At 42.3% G+C, this 15543-nt stretch overlaps 2 protein-coding genes across 2 annotated transcripts in view; both read left to right on the top strand.

Annotated features, from left to right (window-relative positions):
* The window catches only part of LOC125484642 (cilium assembly protein DZIP1L-like), an 11399-nt gene extending 9638 nt beyond the window's left edge, over nucleotides 1–1761 (top strand). The window contains exons 3-4 of the mRNA XM_048604140.1: nucleotides 1314–1421; nucleotides 1660–1761. Coding sequence (XP_048460097.1) covers nucleotides 1314–1421; nucleotides 1660–1761 — 210 coding nt within the window. The remainder of the gene's footprint in view (nucleotides 1–1313; nucleotides 1422–1659) is intronic.
* Nucleotides 1295–15543, top strand: part of LOC109911747 (serine/threonine-protein kinase PAK 2) — a 25406-nt gene continuing 11157 nt past the window's right edge. The window contains exons 1-7 of the mRNA XM_048604591.1: nucleotides 1295–1421; nucleotides 7124–7259; nucleotides 7559–7622; nucleotides 7856–7904; nucleotides 8571–8683; nucleotides 11919–12036; nucleotides 14636–14735. Coding sequence (XP_048460548.1) covers nucleotides 7229–7259; nucleotides 7559–7622; nucleotides 7856–7904; nucleotides 8571–8683; nucleotides 11919–12036; nucleotides 14636–14735 — 475 coding nt within the window. The 5' untranslated portion in view covers nucleotides 1295–1421; nucleotides 7124–7228. The remainder of the gene's footprint in view (nucleotides 1422–7123; nucleotides 7260–7558; nucleotides 7623–7855; nucleotides 7905–8570; nucleotides 8684–11918; nucleotides 12037–14635; nucleotides 14736–15543) is intronic.

Raw genomic sequence — 15543 nt, 5'->3', positions numbered from 1 at the left:
CAAAAGATGTCACAAAAGTACGCACAATTCCCCAATTTACCAATTTACATTTCTGAAGAAGGGTCTAGGCCCGAAACGTCAGCTTTCCTGCTCCTCTGATGCTGCTTGGCCTGCTGTGTTCATCCAGCTCTACACCTTGTTATCTCCAATTTACCTGTCTTTTAGACCCAGGTTGACAAAGCACAGACCAGGTGTTTTTGCATTTGACAAGAATAATTTCTTTTAAGTAAACAGATTCTGACTACAGGTAAACAAATGTAAACTATTGACATTTAACTCGTTAAAACTCTAACCTGCTTATAAACTAACCCCAATTCGTGCACACGTACAAACTATTAATGGACAACTAAACAGCTTGATAAGAGGATTTGAAATCAGGTCAATCAATTATGTATGTTAAAGGAGAGCCAGTCTTATTTCCATATAGTGTAAAACTAATTGAGTTACAGACACCTCCAAGCTTCATGCTAAATATTACACCATACAAATTAGAATTCCCAAGTTTCTTTGTCCAGATTTCTTGCACTATCTACTGATTTCCCCAAGTTTTCACCAGTATTGTCTGTATTTCATGCAAGGCAAACTCTGATCTTGTTAATACTGCAGCTCCTGTATTTCTAGGCTGTGCTGGTGATACACAAATTCCCATTTGATTTTTCAGTATGGCTAAAAGTGTAACCCTTAACAAGGTGAAACTGATTGAAGCCATTCACACACTGGTGTTCTGGGCAGAGGGAAGTATTTCGAAGGCAGTTCAGTGGTCCCTGTTCAGAGGGTTTGCTGAGATGGTCCTTTTGGCTTGTTGGGTCGTGCCATTCCTCGATTCTCCATCAGATACTTTCACTTGCTTATAGGATGTATAGAGTGGATGCTTTACGCTTTTAAATTCTTTAGCTTGCTCGTTAAGGGCCACAGTTTACAACAACAACTGAGGGAAACCTAAACTTGCTTTCTTTAGGTTTAAGGTGTTTTTTTTTTTTTTTTTTTTTTTTTGTTTTGTTATCCTAACTGTTCATATCCCCAAGCTGTTCAGCTACCTGGGAACCAGTTATGTATGTATTGGCAGACAGAAGGCCTTTGTCATTGACAATTCGGCCACAGATCAATCAGCAACTTGAAGCTAGCCAAAGCTCCATTTTTTGCTCCCTTGCAACACTGGCCGTGTAAACAGCACTTCAAATGAGTATCGGGTTACTTGTTTTTTTAAGAAGTGCAGCAGTTCTTCTCCTCATTCAGTTCTCAAGAATACACAAAAAAGCAGCCTTTACAATAGCTGTATTCAAGTATTTTAAAATGTAAATTTTCGCCTTTAGCACAGTACAAAGAGCACCGAGCCATCGAGTGTTCAAACAGTCTTAGAGGAGGATGATGATGAGGCTCCACCGCCAGCCATTGCACCACGGCCAGATTGCACCAAGTCGGTGAGTATTACGAAAACAGATGTAAAAGCTTCTCGAATTGCTGCTCAGAAAACCTCCAGTGTCACATCCCTATTGCTTCCTGAAGTTTTTCTCCATTTTATCTTCAGAATTTTTCTTTCTTTCTGTGCTTGTCAACTGAAAATAGATCCTGTTATGTTCTTATCACTAAGTTCAGTTTACATCAAACTTCACCTGAATATCAAGCATGAGACCATTTCTCTTTAATGATTCCATACAGGATGTTTATATAGAAGTACAAATCGATGTAGGAGGTGAGTTGGTAAAGTTGGTGGAATTTGCAGGTGACCAGGCTGCAAATGGCCACCACAGTAGAAGATGATCCTTGGTGAATGAAGTGGTGAAAATGATTGAAAAGGAGGTGAGAATCATGTAGTATGAAAGAAATAACAATTCCAAAATAAATAACTCAACTGAGACAGCTATCACAATTTAGGAACCTGGGAAGAATCTTATAGCCCTAAAGAAATTTTAAATTTTAAAATAGCAATGGGAAAGAATTCAGACTCCAGATAAACAGAATTGTTCAGTATAAGAATGAGTTGAGATTTGAAGGAAAGAATTATTAATGTTGTGATTTGGATTCTTGTTATGAGAGGTGGGTGTGAAGAAAGTGGACATCCAAAGACAGCAAAGTTGTGAAATGTGGTTCTGGAGAAGAGTAGATTGACTGACTCATTTAGAGCAAATGTGAGGAATAAGGAAATTCTGAGGATGGTGGAAAAGGAAAGATCAAGTGAATATCATTAAGGAAAGGCAACAAAGTTGAATTGACCATATTATGAGGAATGAAAACCTGCTGAAGCAGGTGATGGAAGGTTGGCACAATAGAGATCAAGAAGGAGAGAATGATGATAGACTATTTGAAGTTGAAAATGGGAGGCTGCAATGAGTAACTGAAAGAGAAATGAACAGAGGAGCTGCCCTTAGGCAAATCACCTGATATGTCTGATAAATTCTTCTTTGATCAATAGTCTGGGGTGGCACGGTAGCACAGTGGTTAGCACTGCTGCCTCACAGCACCAGGGACCCAGATTCAATTCCACCCTTGGGTTGCTGTCTCTGTGGAGTTTGCACGTTCTCCTCGTATCTGCTTGGGATTTCTCCGGGTGCTCTGGTTTCCTCCCACAGTCCAAAGATGTACAGGTTAGGTGGATTAGCCATGCTAAATTGCCCCATTGTGATCAGGGGTGTGCAGACTAGGTGGATTAGCTGTGATAAATGTGGGGTTTTGGGGTTAGGGTGTGTCTGAGTGGAATGCTCTTCAGCAGGTCGGTGCAGACTCGATGGGCTGAATGGCTTCTTTCTGTACTGTAGGGATTCTATGATTCTGTAACTGTAGACAGTTGTGCTATTAGCAGTGACTGTGCAAGACTAAACTTTGAGGTATTGGTGAATCAATCGTGACTGTTGGACTACAATCTGGCTCTTCAGGTGGGAAACCAATGTTGGAGAAACAACCCATCAGTCTGCTGCGGAGAGGAAAGACTGGTTATGATACAATCTTCTGAATTTCGCTGCATTTCCAGCATATCCTGTCCATGTCAGATTTTTTTTTTTTAAAACTCTTTACAGTTTTCCTGTTTTTGTTGAATGATCACTATAGGATGTTCAAGGGTAGCTGGGAGTGTTTTGAATGGAGCTTTGGTGACTCCGTGAGACCAAGATGTGAGCTGGTTATCACTATCTGACTACTGTCTCTTAGGGCTGTGGATAATTACGTTTTTTGGAATTCTTGCTATCACTTCCATTAGTTGCAGGCTGTCTATTAACCTAGCTAAATGTACTGACCTCATAGATGGGCAGGGTTGTCTTGTTAGTAGGAACTGAAACTAAGTCAAGAGCAAGAAATGATAAATTGTTGGAAGGTGTAGAATCTGTGTCGGTAGAGTTGAGGAACCGCAAAGGAGGAAAAACTCCTGATGGGAGTTGTGTGCAGTCCTCCGAGCAGTAATCAGAATGTGGGGAAGAAAACCTATCAGGAGATAGGAAAGGCACTATTACAATAATCATGGGGTACTTCAATATGTAGGTGGACTGGGAAAGTTAGGTTAGTAGCAGACTCCAAGAAAAGGAATTTGTGGAATGTCTACAGGATGATGATTTTTTGTAGCAGCTTGTGGTAGAGCCCACGCGGAAACAGACAATTCTGGATTTGATGTGTAATGAGACAGATTTGATGAGGGAGCTTAAAGAAAAAGAACCCATGGGGGGCAGTGACCATAATATGATAGAATCCACCCTCCAGTTTGAGAGCGAGACACTGAAATCAGATCTGATGGTGTTAAATCGAGTACAGGATAAGGGAGGAGCTGGCCAGAGTTGGCTTTGAAGGGGAGCCTAGCAGGGAGGACAGTGGAGCAGCAATGACCGGGGTTTCTGGAGGTAATTCGGGAAGCATGGTAGAATTCATGCCAAGGAAGAAGAAATATACAAAGGGGAGGATGGGACAACCATGGCTGACAAGGGAAGTCGGGACAGCATAAAATAAAAAACATACAATGTAATTAAGATTAGCAGGAAGCTAGAGAATTGGGAAGCCTTTTAAAAACCAGAGGATAACCAGAAAAGCACTAAGGGGTAGAAGATGGAATATGAAGGTAAGCTAGCTAGTAATAGATTGCAAGAGTTTTTAAAAATATTTGAGACACAAGAGTGGACATTGGACCATTGGAAATGAGGCTGGAGAAGTAGTAATGGCGGAGGAACTGAATAGGTATTTTGCATCAGTGTTCAGTGGAAGATACAAGCAGGATACCTGGCCTTCAAGAGGGTCAGGGAACAGAAGTGTGTGTAGTGGCTACAGCTAAGGAGAAGGTGCTGGGAAAGCTGAAAGACCTGAAGGTGGATAAATCACTTGGACCAGGTGGACCACACACAAGGGTACTGAAGGAGATTAAAAGGCATTGGTGGTGATCTTTCAGGAATCACTGGAGTTAGGGAGGATCCTGGATGACTGGAAAATGGCTAATGTAACATCCTTGTTTAAGAAGGGAGGGAGGCAGAAGACAGGAAACCATAGGCCTGTTAGCCTGACCTCGAGCATTTGGTAATATTATAGAGTCCATTATTAAAGATGAGATTTTGGAGCCCTTGGAAGTGCGTGGTAAAATAAGCGTTGGAGTCAGCATTGCTTCTGGATTTCCGAAGGCCATTGACAAGGTGTTGTACAAGAGCTTGCTAAATAGGATAAGAACTGCTTAGAAACACACAAATTTGCAGATGCTGGAATCCAAGGTAGACAAACAGCGGTTGTAAGAACTGCTGATGCTGGAGTCAGAGATAACAGTGTGGAGCTGGAGGGACACAGCAGGCCAGGCAGCATCAGAGGAGCAGGAAAGATGACGTTTCGGGTTGGGACCCTTCTTCAGAAAAGTTTCTGAACAAGTGCCACGACCCGAAACGTCAATTAGACAAATAGGAGGCTGGAAGAATGCAGCAAGCCAGGCAGCATCTGGAGGAAAGGAGAAGTCAACGCTTCGGGTATTATTCTTCTTGGATAAGAACTGGCATGGATAGAGGATTGGCTGACTGATAGAAGGTTGGCAGTAGGGATAAAGGGGCCTTTCTCGGGATGGCAACTGGTGACTAGTGGAGTTCCACAGGGATCTGTGTTGAGACCACAACTATTCAGGTTATACATCAGTGATCTGGATGATGTGTATTATTGCTAAGTTTGCAGATGACAAAGATAGTGTTGAGGAAGTAGGAGGCTGCAGAAGGATTTCAGCAGGCTCGGAGAGTGGCAAAGAGGTGGCAGATGGGATACAATAGAGTCAGAGAGCTGTACACCACGGAAACAGACCTTTCGGTCCAACTCATCCATGCCAACTGGATATCCTAGATTAATTTGGTCCCATTTGCCAGCATTTGGCCCATATCCCCTTAAACCCTTCCTATTTAATACCAATCCAGATGCCTTTTAAATGTTATAATTGTGCCAACCCACTCCACTTCCTCTGGCAGCTGTTTATACACACCACCCTCTGCTTGAAAAAGTTACCCCTTAGGTCCCTTTGAAATCTTTCCTCTCTCGCCTGAAACCTATGCCCTCTAGTTTTGGACTCCCCTACTGCAGGGAAAAGACCTTAGCTATTTGTCCTGTGCATGCGCTTGTGATTTTATAACCCTCTAAAAGTTCACCCCTCAACCTCCAATGCTCCAGGGAAAATTGCCCCAGCCTGTTCAACATCTCCCTATAGTTCAAACCCTCCAATCCCGGCAACATCCTTGTAAATCTTTTCTGAACCATGTCAAGTTTCACAACATCCTCCCAATAGCAGGGAAACCAGAATTGCATGCAGTATTCCAATAGTGGCCTAACCAATGTCCTGTACAGCCGCAACATGGCCTGCCAACTCCTATACTCAATACACTGACCAATAAAGGCAGCGTACCAAATGCTGCCTTCACTTTCTACCCTTCTGTCCTTTCTACCTGGGACTCTACTTTCAAAGAAGTGTGAATCTGTACTCCCAAATTGTGGGAAATGTGTAAGGTTATGCACTTTGGTAAGAAGAATAGAGGCACAGACTATTTTTCAAACGGGGAAAGGCTTTGGAAATCTAAAGCACAAAGGGACTTGGGAGTCCTAGTCCAGGATTCTGTTAAAGATAACATGCAGGTTCAGTTGTCAGTTAGGAAGTTAAATGCAATCTTAGCATTCATTTCAAGAGGGCTAGGAATTTAAGAGCAAAGATATACTGCTGAGGCTGTATAAGGCTTTGGTTGAACGGTATTTGGTATGTTGTGAGCACTTTTGGACCCTGTATCTCAGGAAGGATGTGCCGGTGTTTGAGGGGGTCCGGAGGAGGTTAGCAAGAATCTTCCCGGGGGGTGAAGCACTTGTCATGTGAGGAGCAGTTAAGGAGTGGTTTAGAAGGATGAGGGGATCTGATTGAAACTTGCAGAATACTGACAGGCCTGGATAGACTGGACATGGTGTTGCTGTTTCCACTAGTAGGAGAGACTTGGACCCAAGGGCACAGCCTCAGGGTGAAGGGACAACCTATAGAAGTGAGATGAGGATTTTCTTCAGCCAGAGGCTATTAATCTGTAGAATGTATTGCTGTGGAGGCCAAGTCATTGAGTATATTTAAGACAAATGGGTTCTTGATTGGTAAGGGGATCAAGGATTACAGGGCAAAGGCAGGAAAATGGGATTGAGAAACATATCAGCCATGATTGAATGGCAGAGCAGACTCGATGGGCTGAATGACCTAATTCTGCTCCTTTTTTCTCATGGTCTTATAACCTACATGGACCAGAGACCCCAAGTTCAATCCCCAAATGAGTTGGTCTTTTATCTGAAGCAGCATGAGACAATACATTGGGCTCCGCACCCTGATCTAGGGAGACAGCAATTCTGTCCAGGTTGCCATTCTTGATTATTATCCAGTGACTAGTTCTGGGCGACAGGAGAGGACAGCATTAAGCTTCATTGTTATGGCACCCTGACTCCAGGCCATCCGACCCTGCTTAAAATCGCAGTGAAAAGTACTCACTCAACTGAGGTATTATACGCTGCTGGGAGTCAAAGCTGTATTTAGTGAGATAGCGAAGAAATTTTTTAAAAAGGGATGATTGTGTACGTGGACAATGTTGTTCACATACAAAGGGATATTAGCATAATTGTACAACTTGTGTCTGTATATCAGCATCAGCTGTTGCACCATTTTCTTCAGGTTTACACGCGGTCTGTGATTGATCCAATTCCACCTCCTGCCAGCAGAGAACCAGATGGCGATGGCACTTCAAAAGGGCTGGACAAAACAAAAAAGAAGGCAAAGATGACAGATGACGAGATTATGGAAAAACTGAGTAAGTGCTCAGTGGTTAACTCTGAGAGACCCTCTACGTCAAACACCTTGTTACTGCAGCTGTCAAGTATGGGTCTGAAACAAGATATTTAGAAACAATGTTGAACTGGTAATGACATGTTTTTGAGCAGTTCCCTGCTGCTCTTGTGTATTTTGAGCACAGGTACTGACGGTACTTGTATTGGTTAGATCGAGTGGGGATCTTGCTGGAGATGATTCAGTTTGTCATGGCTATGTCAGTATCATCTGTCTGAAAGTCTTAAAGCAGTTTGATAACCATGCTATACATCTTTGTTGCAGGGAGTATTGTGAGTGTTGGAGATCCAAAGAAAAAATACACCAGATTTGAGAAAATCGGGCAGGGGTGAGTGCTGCTTCAACACTTGAGTGAATCATTGCTTGGCTGGATGTCCTACTTCACTGCTCGAAGATGGATGGAGCATTTTTGACACCTTGATCTCTCCTTAAAGACTTAAGATCATAAGTTTTGTTTTAGCACAAATCCTTCTAGTCCAGAATGAATTCTGGACTTTGCAATGATCAGGGTGGTGATTGATACAAAAATCATGTGTGATTTTTATTACTGTTTCCTTACAGTGCTTCAGGGACAGTATTCACGGCCATTGATGTAGCAACAGGACAGGAGGTACGTCATTGCTGAGAGACACTAAACCTGGGCATCTGTCTGTCTGAATGCTGAACAGTTTAAGGACTGTCCATTTTCAGGCACACGATTTGGGAGTGTTTGTTACTGAGTACTGAGATGCTTCATACCCATGAGATGAGCATTACAACTACTAGAATGGTGTTTCACTTGGAATGTGTCTGTCAAAGATGTGAGGAAGGGACTGCAATTGTAACAATTCATTTTGTTCCCCATCAGGAGTACAGTTGACTAATGACTGTACGTAGGGGTCGTGACAAGTTCAACAAAACGTCAGTAGATTTGGAACTGTCGTCATCCATGTCTGAGTGACCATAGAACTGCCTAATCTCATCATGACAAACCAACTCTGAGAATTTCTGTGAAGTCCTTTCAGAAAATGCCGTAGATGTGCTTCTCTTTCCCCTTGTGTAGCCAGACCACACAGTCTACTTCCACCCATTTTACAAAATCATAGCTGTAAGAAGATGAAAACACCCAAATCTATTTCTTTTTGCTATCATTCTATTTAATGTAAGGATAGTACAAGAGGGATAGATTGTTATCGGTATGGAGCGCACGCTTTGCCTGTATTTACAACTGGTGAGGTGGAATGGTGGAGGAGTCAGGTAGATGCAGTATTTGCAAGTTTTTTTTTTTCTTTCTCAGGTGGCAGTAAAACAGATCAACCTACAGAAACAGCCAAAGAAAGAGCTAATTATCAATGAGATTCTAGTAATGAAGGAACTGAAGAACAGCAACATTGTCAATTTCCTGGACAGGTAATTGGGTGTGATCAGCACTAACTGTGTACCTCTAGGCACAAACTCTTTAGCACTATGCATTTATATCGTTAAAACATGGTAAACAACACACTCCTCATTGGAGGCTACTCTGCAATGGCTTCATCTGAAATCAGGTCATTAACCTCTTCTCTGCTTTCTGTTTTGAACCAGTTTCTATTGTTGTGAAGTTGGGTAGAGTACTTGTGGATTGGGAGGCAGGAAGTTAGAATTTGGTGTTTGCTTTGCCCCTTAGCTTTTTACAATGTGTGGTACCTTTTAAAAGCAAAGAGTGGGGATAAATGAGTGCTATTCTAGCTGGCAGTCAGTGACTAGTGGTGTGCCTCGGGGATCGGTGTTGGGACTGCAATTATTTACTATTTATATAGATGATTTGGAGTTGGGGACCACGTGTAGGGTGTCAAAGTTTGCAGATGACACTAAGATGAGTGGCAAAGCAAAGTGTGCAGAGGACTGTGAAACTTTGCAGAGGAACATAGATACATTGAGTGAGTGGGCAAAGGTCTGGCGGATGGAATACAATGTAAATAAATGTGAAGTCATACATTTTGGTAGGAGTAATAGTAAAAAGGATTATTACTTGAACGGTAAAAAGTTGCAGCATGCTGCTATGCCGAGGGACCTGGGTGTCCTTGTGCATGAATCACAGAAGGTAGGTCTGCAGGTACAACAAGTAATTAGGAAGGCAAATGGAATTTTGCCTTTCATTGCTAAGGGGATTGAAATAAAAAGCAGAGAGGTTATGTTGCAGCTGTACAAGGTGCTGGTGAGGCCACACCTGGAGTACTGTGTGCAGTTTTGGTCTCCTTACTCGAGAAAGGATGTACTGGCACTGGAGGGGGTGCAAAGGAGGTTCACTAGGTTGATTCCGGAGTTGAGGGGGTTGGCTTATGAGGAGAGACTGAGTAGATTGGGATTATATTCATTGGAATTCAGAAGATTGAGGGGGGATCTTATAGAAACATATAAAATGATGAAGGGAATAGATAAGATAGGAGTAGAGAGGATGTTTCCACTGGCAGGTGAAGCCAGGACAAGAGGGCATAGCCTCAAGGTTAGAGGGAGCAGATTTAGGACTGAACTGAGAAGGAATTTCTTCACCCAGAGGGTTGTTAATCTATGGAACTCCTTGCCCAGTGAAGTAGTTGACGCTACTTCAGTAAATGTTTTTTAAAAAAAAAAGTAGATTTTTTTGAACAATTAAGGGATACGGTGAGAACGCGGGTAAGTGGATCTGAGTCCACAAAAGGATCAGCCATGATCTTATTGAATGGCGGAGCAGGCTCGAAGGGCCAGACGGCCTACTCCTGCTCCTAGTTCTTATGTTCTTATGTTCTAAAAGATCATGTGCTTTCTCTGTGCTTAGATTTAAAATGCATGTCTGTGAGCAGCGGCTTGAAAGTTTGCAAGTCCACAGACAACACCTGAATTGAAACATTTAGATCAAAAGGCCATCCAGTTAGCAGGCCAAGCAGCAGTTTTTACCAAGACAAGGTTTCGAATTTAGCCAATCAATTTGAACTAGGCACTTAGATACCAAAAACCAATTTAAATTTAAGTCTGATGATTTTGACAGTATAGGACCAATCCTATAGTAAGAAACATTGATATGCCAACAAGGGTGCATTGGAAAAACCCCAGAGCTAGCTGCCCTCCGCCTTCGAGAGAATTGCTGGGTCTCTCAGCCTCCTCTGTCTTAGAGAAAGTACCATCTAAATAATGGTACCCACGGCAAAACTAGATAATGTTCCTGAAAGAAGAATTGGAGAAGGCACAGAGCATCATGGAACACACATAACCTGGCTGTAATTTTGAGAGACTAAATTCTATTTTTTTTTAATATAAGTGGGATTTGTATTTATTGGTACAGCATACCATTAGAATCTTGTTTTATTCGGTAATAGTTAGTAGTTAGAGATGTATTTGATTTGTCAATAGTTTAGTTAATTCGCTCACCGTTAGAGTTAGATAAGTATATTGTTACTTGTTGATTTTAAAGTGAGTGTTAGGGATTTATTTTATTTAACCATGAGAAGTTGCTGAAGGGCAGGTTGTAGCACTTTTCACACTCCTTTTACAGATTATAGGGTGAGGAGTTCCTGGTTGGGTGTTTTGGTTTTTGTTCTTGGGAGTCGTGTGGGGGGAGGGTCAACCTCTGCTTTATAACCGGTTGGGGGCTCGTCATCCAGGATTTGGACAACGAAAGGTCCCAGCAGATTTAAACAGACTCGGACTAGTGTCCTAGATTTTTTTTTTTTAAAAAAACTTCAGTGAGAAATGGAAAATCTGTTTTTGACCCATATCCCTCTAAACCTTTCCTATTCATATATCAGTTCAGATGCCTTTTAAACATTGTAATTATACCTGCTTCCATCACTTCATCTGGGAGCTCATTCCATATACACATCACCGTCTGAACAAAAACAATTACCCCTCAGATCCTTTCTAAATCTGTCCCCTCTCACCTTAAACCTATGTCCTCTAGTTTTTGACTCCCCTGCCGTAGGTAGAAGACCTTGGCTATTCACCCTATCCATGCCCCTCCATGATTTTAAGAACCTCAGTAAGGTCACCCCTGTATTTATATACACCAAACCTGTTATCCGCAGCACTTCTATTTCACTAGGAACATGCCAAAAGGTACATAGACCACAAGGGCATTATAACCATTTCCCTCAAATTAGTTTCAATATTCATTCTAAATCCTCAAGTTTGTCCCTGGTCAATTAATAAATTGTTGATATTTTCGACATGAAAATTTCAATTGGGGGCTAGAATTTTGAAGAATAAAAGGTGATCTCATTGAAACGTACACAATATTTAAAGCAATAGTGTAGATGCCTGTAAGATGTTTCCCTGGTTGAGATGTCTGGAACAGAGGTCACAATTTAAAATTACAGTGGATGTCATTTGGGACCGAGATGAGGAGAAATTTCTTTCCCTAGCTGTTGAATCTTTAGAATTCTCTATCCCAGAGGGCTGTGGAAGCATGGTGTTTGAGTATGTTTAAAGTAGTAATTGCAAAATACCTGATTTATCAATAGCGCAATGCCCTTCCATATGATAAATCTATACTGTCACCTCACTATGCACCAGTGTAGTCCGCACAAGAGTATAGAAGATCGATATCCAGTGTTGACAGTACAGTGAGAGACGTTCCCTACTTGTGTTTGTAAACAAGTGAGTTACAAAGCTTGCTTTTGTATTGTCCTAGTTACTTGGTGGGTGATGAGTTGTGCGTTGTGATGGAATATCTGGCTGGCGGTTCACTGACTGATGTTGTTACGGAAACTTGTATGGATGAAGCACAGATTGCTGCAGTATGCAGGGAGGTAAGTGCGTAACTAAAAGTCCCTTCCAATTTGCCCATAGATTCCTTCATGGGGGCAGGGTGTGTTGCCAATTTCTACTAATTCATCATTTGTGCCCTCACCAATAGCTATTGGTGACTGTGATGGTACAAGTTATTTAATCTTCATTTGTGTATATTTTCCCTGTGGTGGGTAAGGAAATTGCAAATGTTGGCAGGTTCGGGGGAACAATTATATCAGAACTTCAATACTGCATTGTGGAGTTCAGCATCTCTCCTTGGTTGCTCATTTTGAAATCCATAGTTTGGTTTCTTTACAGCTACTAATTTTTCTTGTTGTTTTTAATAATCCTTGAAATTGACATTTGCCATGGGGCACTATACTTGCAGGACATCCTGTGCGGCATTTCTCATTTGTTTTGCATAGCCTACATCCAACCTACTACTGCCTATTTGTCCAATCTCCAGTTCCTTTATCCCTCCCTATGAGAGCCCTTGTTGACTGACTGTCATCAATAGAGTCTGAGATTTCTTTCCACCCAAATTTGCACCAGTGAGAGTTGTTTTTTGGCTTTGTGCCCTGATTTGAATTTAATGGAAAAGCAAAACACATTTACTAGATTGAAAATACCTAAGGAAATTCTTATTGCCTGCATTTTGGATATGGTTGCACTAAGATTCTATTTTGAAAAAAACTTGCGTGAGATTCTCAAGAGAAGGCAAGAACTACTTGTGTTTATAAAACATCTTGGAAAATACCAAAGAACTGTTCATGTTTTTTAATATTCACTTGTGGGATGTGGGCATTGCTGGCTGGGCCAGCATTCATTACCTTTCCCTAGTTGCCCTTGGGAAGATGGTGGTGAGCTGCTGCCTTGATCCACTGTAGTCCATGTGTTGTGGTATGACCCACAATGTTTTTAGGGAGGGAATTTCAGGATTCTGACCCAGCCACAGTGAAGGAACGGTTTCTAAATCAGGATAATGAGTGGCTTGGAGGAGAACTTACAGTTGAAGGTGTTCTCCTGTATCTGCTGCCCTTGTCCTCCTTGATGGAATTGGTCAAGGGTGTGGAAGACGCTGTCTAAGGAGCTCTAGTGCATCTCTGTAGATTAGTACATACTACTACTGAGCCTTGGTGGAGGGAGTGGGTGCATGTGGATGTGGTGCCAATCAGGGAGGCTGCTTTGCCCTGCATAGTGTCAAGCTTATGTTGTTGGAGCTGTACCCATGCAGGCAAGTGGGTAGTACTCCATCGCATGCCTGACTTGTGCCTTGTAGATGGTGGACAGGCTTTGGGAAGTCTGGAAGTGTTACTCACTGCAGTATTCGTAGCCTCTGACCTGCTCTTGTGACCACTGTACATTTGCGTGGGGAGTTCTTTGAGTTTCTGGTCACCGGTAACCACTACCACCCCCCTCCCCACCCCGTGCGATGGTAGTGGAGGATTCAATGATGGTAAAGCCATTGACATTTACTATTGAAACAGAACAAAGCAGACTTTTAAATGTAGAAAACGGGAAAGTCAGGGACCGTTGAGGGTTTTCTGCCACTGATGGTGGAAACGAGAGATGAAATATTTGAAACAGTAACGAAGTGAAGAGTACAGGCAGAGTGGAAGAAGATTGTGGAGCTGTGACATGGCCGTTGCAATAATGGAGGGTTTTAAATGTAATAGTATTACTGAAAACCAGGGAAATCTCTCCTTGAGGCCACCAACCTAAAGGTAAAGGGTGGGTGAAGACTCCACAGTCCCAGAGGGCCATGGGGCTGTGCTCCCATTAGAGAGAAACAGCTGGTGGTGGTTTAACCTGAGGGTCACCACTTCAGGCAAGGGGAGAGTTTGAGAAGGAGAGCCCTTCATCAGCCAGTGCAGGAATTGAACCTGCACTTTTGGTATCACGGTGCATTGCAAACCAGCCATCCAGCTAACTAACCCCCGGGCCTCTGCTGTAAACAGTGTTGCTCCCATACAGCTCTGAAGTCTCTTGAAGCAAATGGCTGTAAAAAATTTCCTGATGGTCCTGTTGTTAGTGACTGATGCCTGATCTCAACTGAAATGGCATCAAAACTGCTATGCTTGTCTTCAGCCTCCCTACATTTTGTTATGGTAAATTTCAGTCAGGTTTCCACTCTCTTCCTGACTGCTATCAACTGACCCCTACTGGAAAGCATACAGCAAATAGGGACAATTTCAAACTTTGTCATGATGTCTCCCACTGAGCTTTGAAGTTGGTCAAAACCTACCCACATTCTTGTAGAGTGATTTCCCCAGATAAGGAACCAGAAAGCAACTGATGCCTTTTGAACTGTACTCTATCAGGAGTCTGTCATCAAGTGGACGGTGGGGGAGTGAAGATTAATTTGGTAACAAAGGACTGTGGGTTTGTGTGATATAACAGTCTTGTTCTGGAGTACAGCACTGGTTTTGCACAGACATTTTTATTGCTGCTAATGTATCAGTATTCCCCATAGCCTGCTCTTTCAAATGCATAATATAATAGCACTATGCTTGCAAGTTAGAAAATCTCATTCTTAGTCTTTTTTTCAGAGCTTTATAAGCAAATTAACTCTTTACTCAGTGTAATGCAGTTCTCAATCTTTATTATTCCTCTCGGCAGTGCTTACAAGCGTTGGAATTCCTGCACGCAAACCAGGTCATTCATCGAGACATCAAGAGCGATAATGTGCTACTGGGCATGGATGGATCTGTAAAACTCAGTGAGTGAGAGTTTCACCTTCACCCTTGTGCTGAAATTTGCTTACTCCTATGAATAGACTGAGGCAGAATTCATAAACTGCACTGTTAAGAGCTGACGGAAAATGTTATGACATTAAAAAAAAATTAGTGATGTTTAGCTAATTCTCCAGTGTAGATGTGTGACACATGAAGCAGCGATGCCAACTTTGGCAGCTCTGAATGAAAATCAAGACGAGCAAACGCAGGTGAAAGAATAAAGGCACAGACATGTTAACAGATTAAGCAAATGGGCAAAAAACTGTGACAGGCAGATTTCAATGTAGACAAATGAGGGTATCAATTTTGAATCTTAAAATGAATCATGAAGGATACTTTCTAAATGGTGAAAAATTGTAAAGGTCCATAGAGACTTGGGATGGGGTGGGGGCTTGTTGTCTAAGCACATGGATCATTTAAAATGTCCCTTGCGGCAAGATAACTCGCAGTCCATTAACATCTTGGCTTTTCTTTTATTGGACCAAAATAAAGGTAGACAAGCTATGCTTTCACTGTACAAAGTTCTTGTTAGGCCACATGCAGAGGCACTGTGAACAGTCGAGGCACCATGCCTTAGGAAGGATATAGTGGCCTTGGAGTGTGTGAAGTTTAGGTTAGTCAGAGACCTGACTTCCGAGGGTTAAACTGAGGATTGATTGTTCAAGGGTGTGGACCAAAGCCCTGTGGAGTTGGGTCACAGATCTGCCTTGATCTCATTGGCTGAAGGGGCTAAAAGATTACCATCTGTTTCAATGATAGTAGGAACTGCAGATGCTGGAGAATCTGAGATAA

The sequence above is a fragment of the Rhincodon typus genome, chromosome 13 (genome assembly GCF_021869965.1).
Source record: "Rhincodon typus isolate 14 chromosome 13, sRhiTyp1.1, whole genome shotgun sequence".
Classification (NCBI taxonomy): domain Eukaryota; kingdom Metazoa; phylum Chordata; class Chondrichthyes; order Orectolobiformes; family Rhincodontidae; genus Rhincodon; species Rhincodon typus.
The sequence above is the reverse complement of the archived record's forward strand: the minus strand, read 5'-3'. Positions and strand labels throughout refer to the sequence as shown.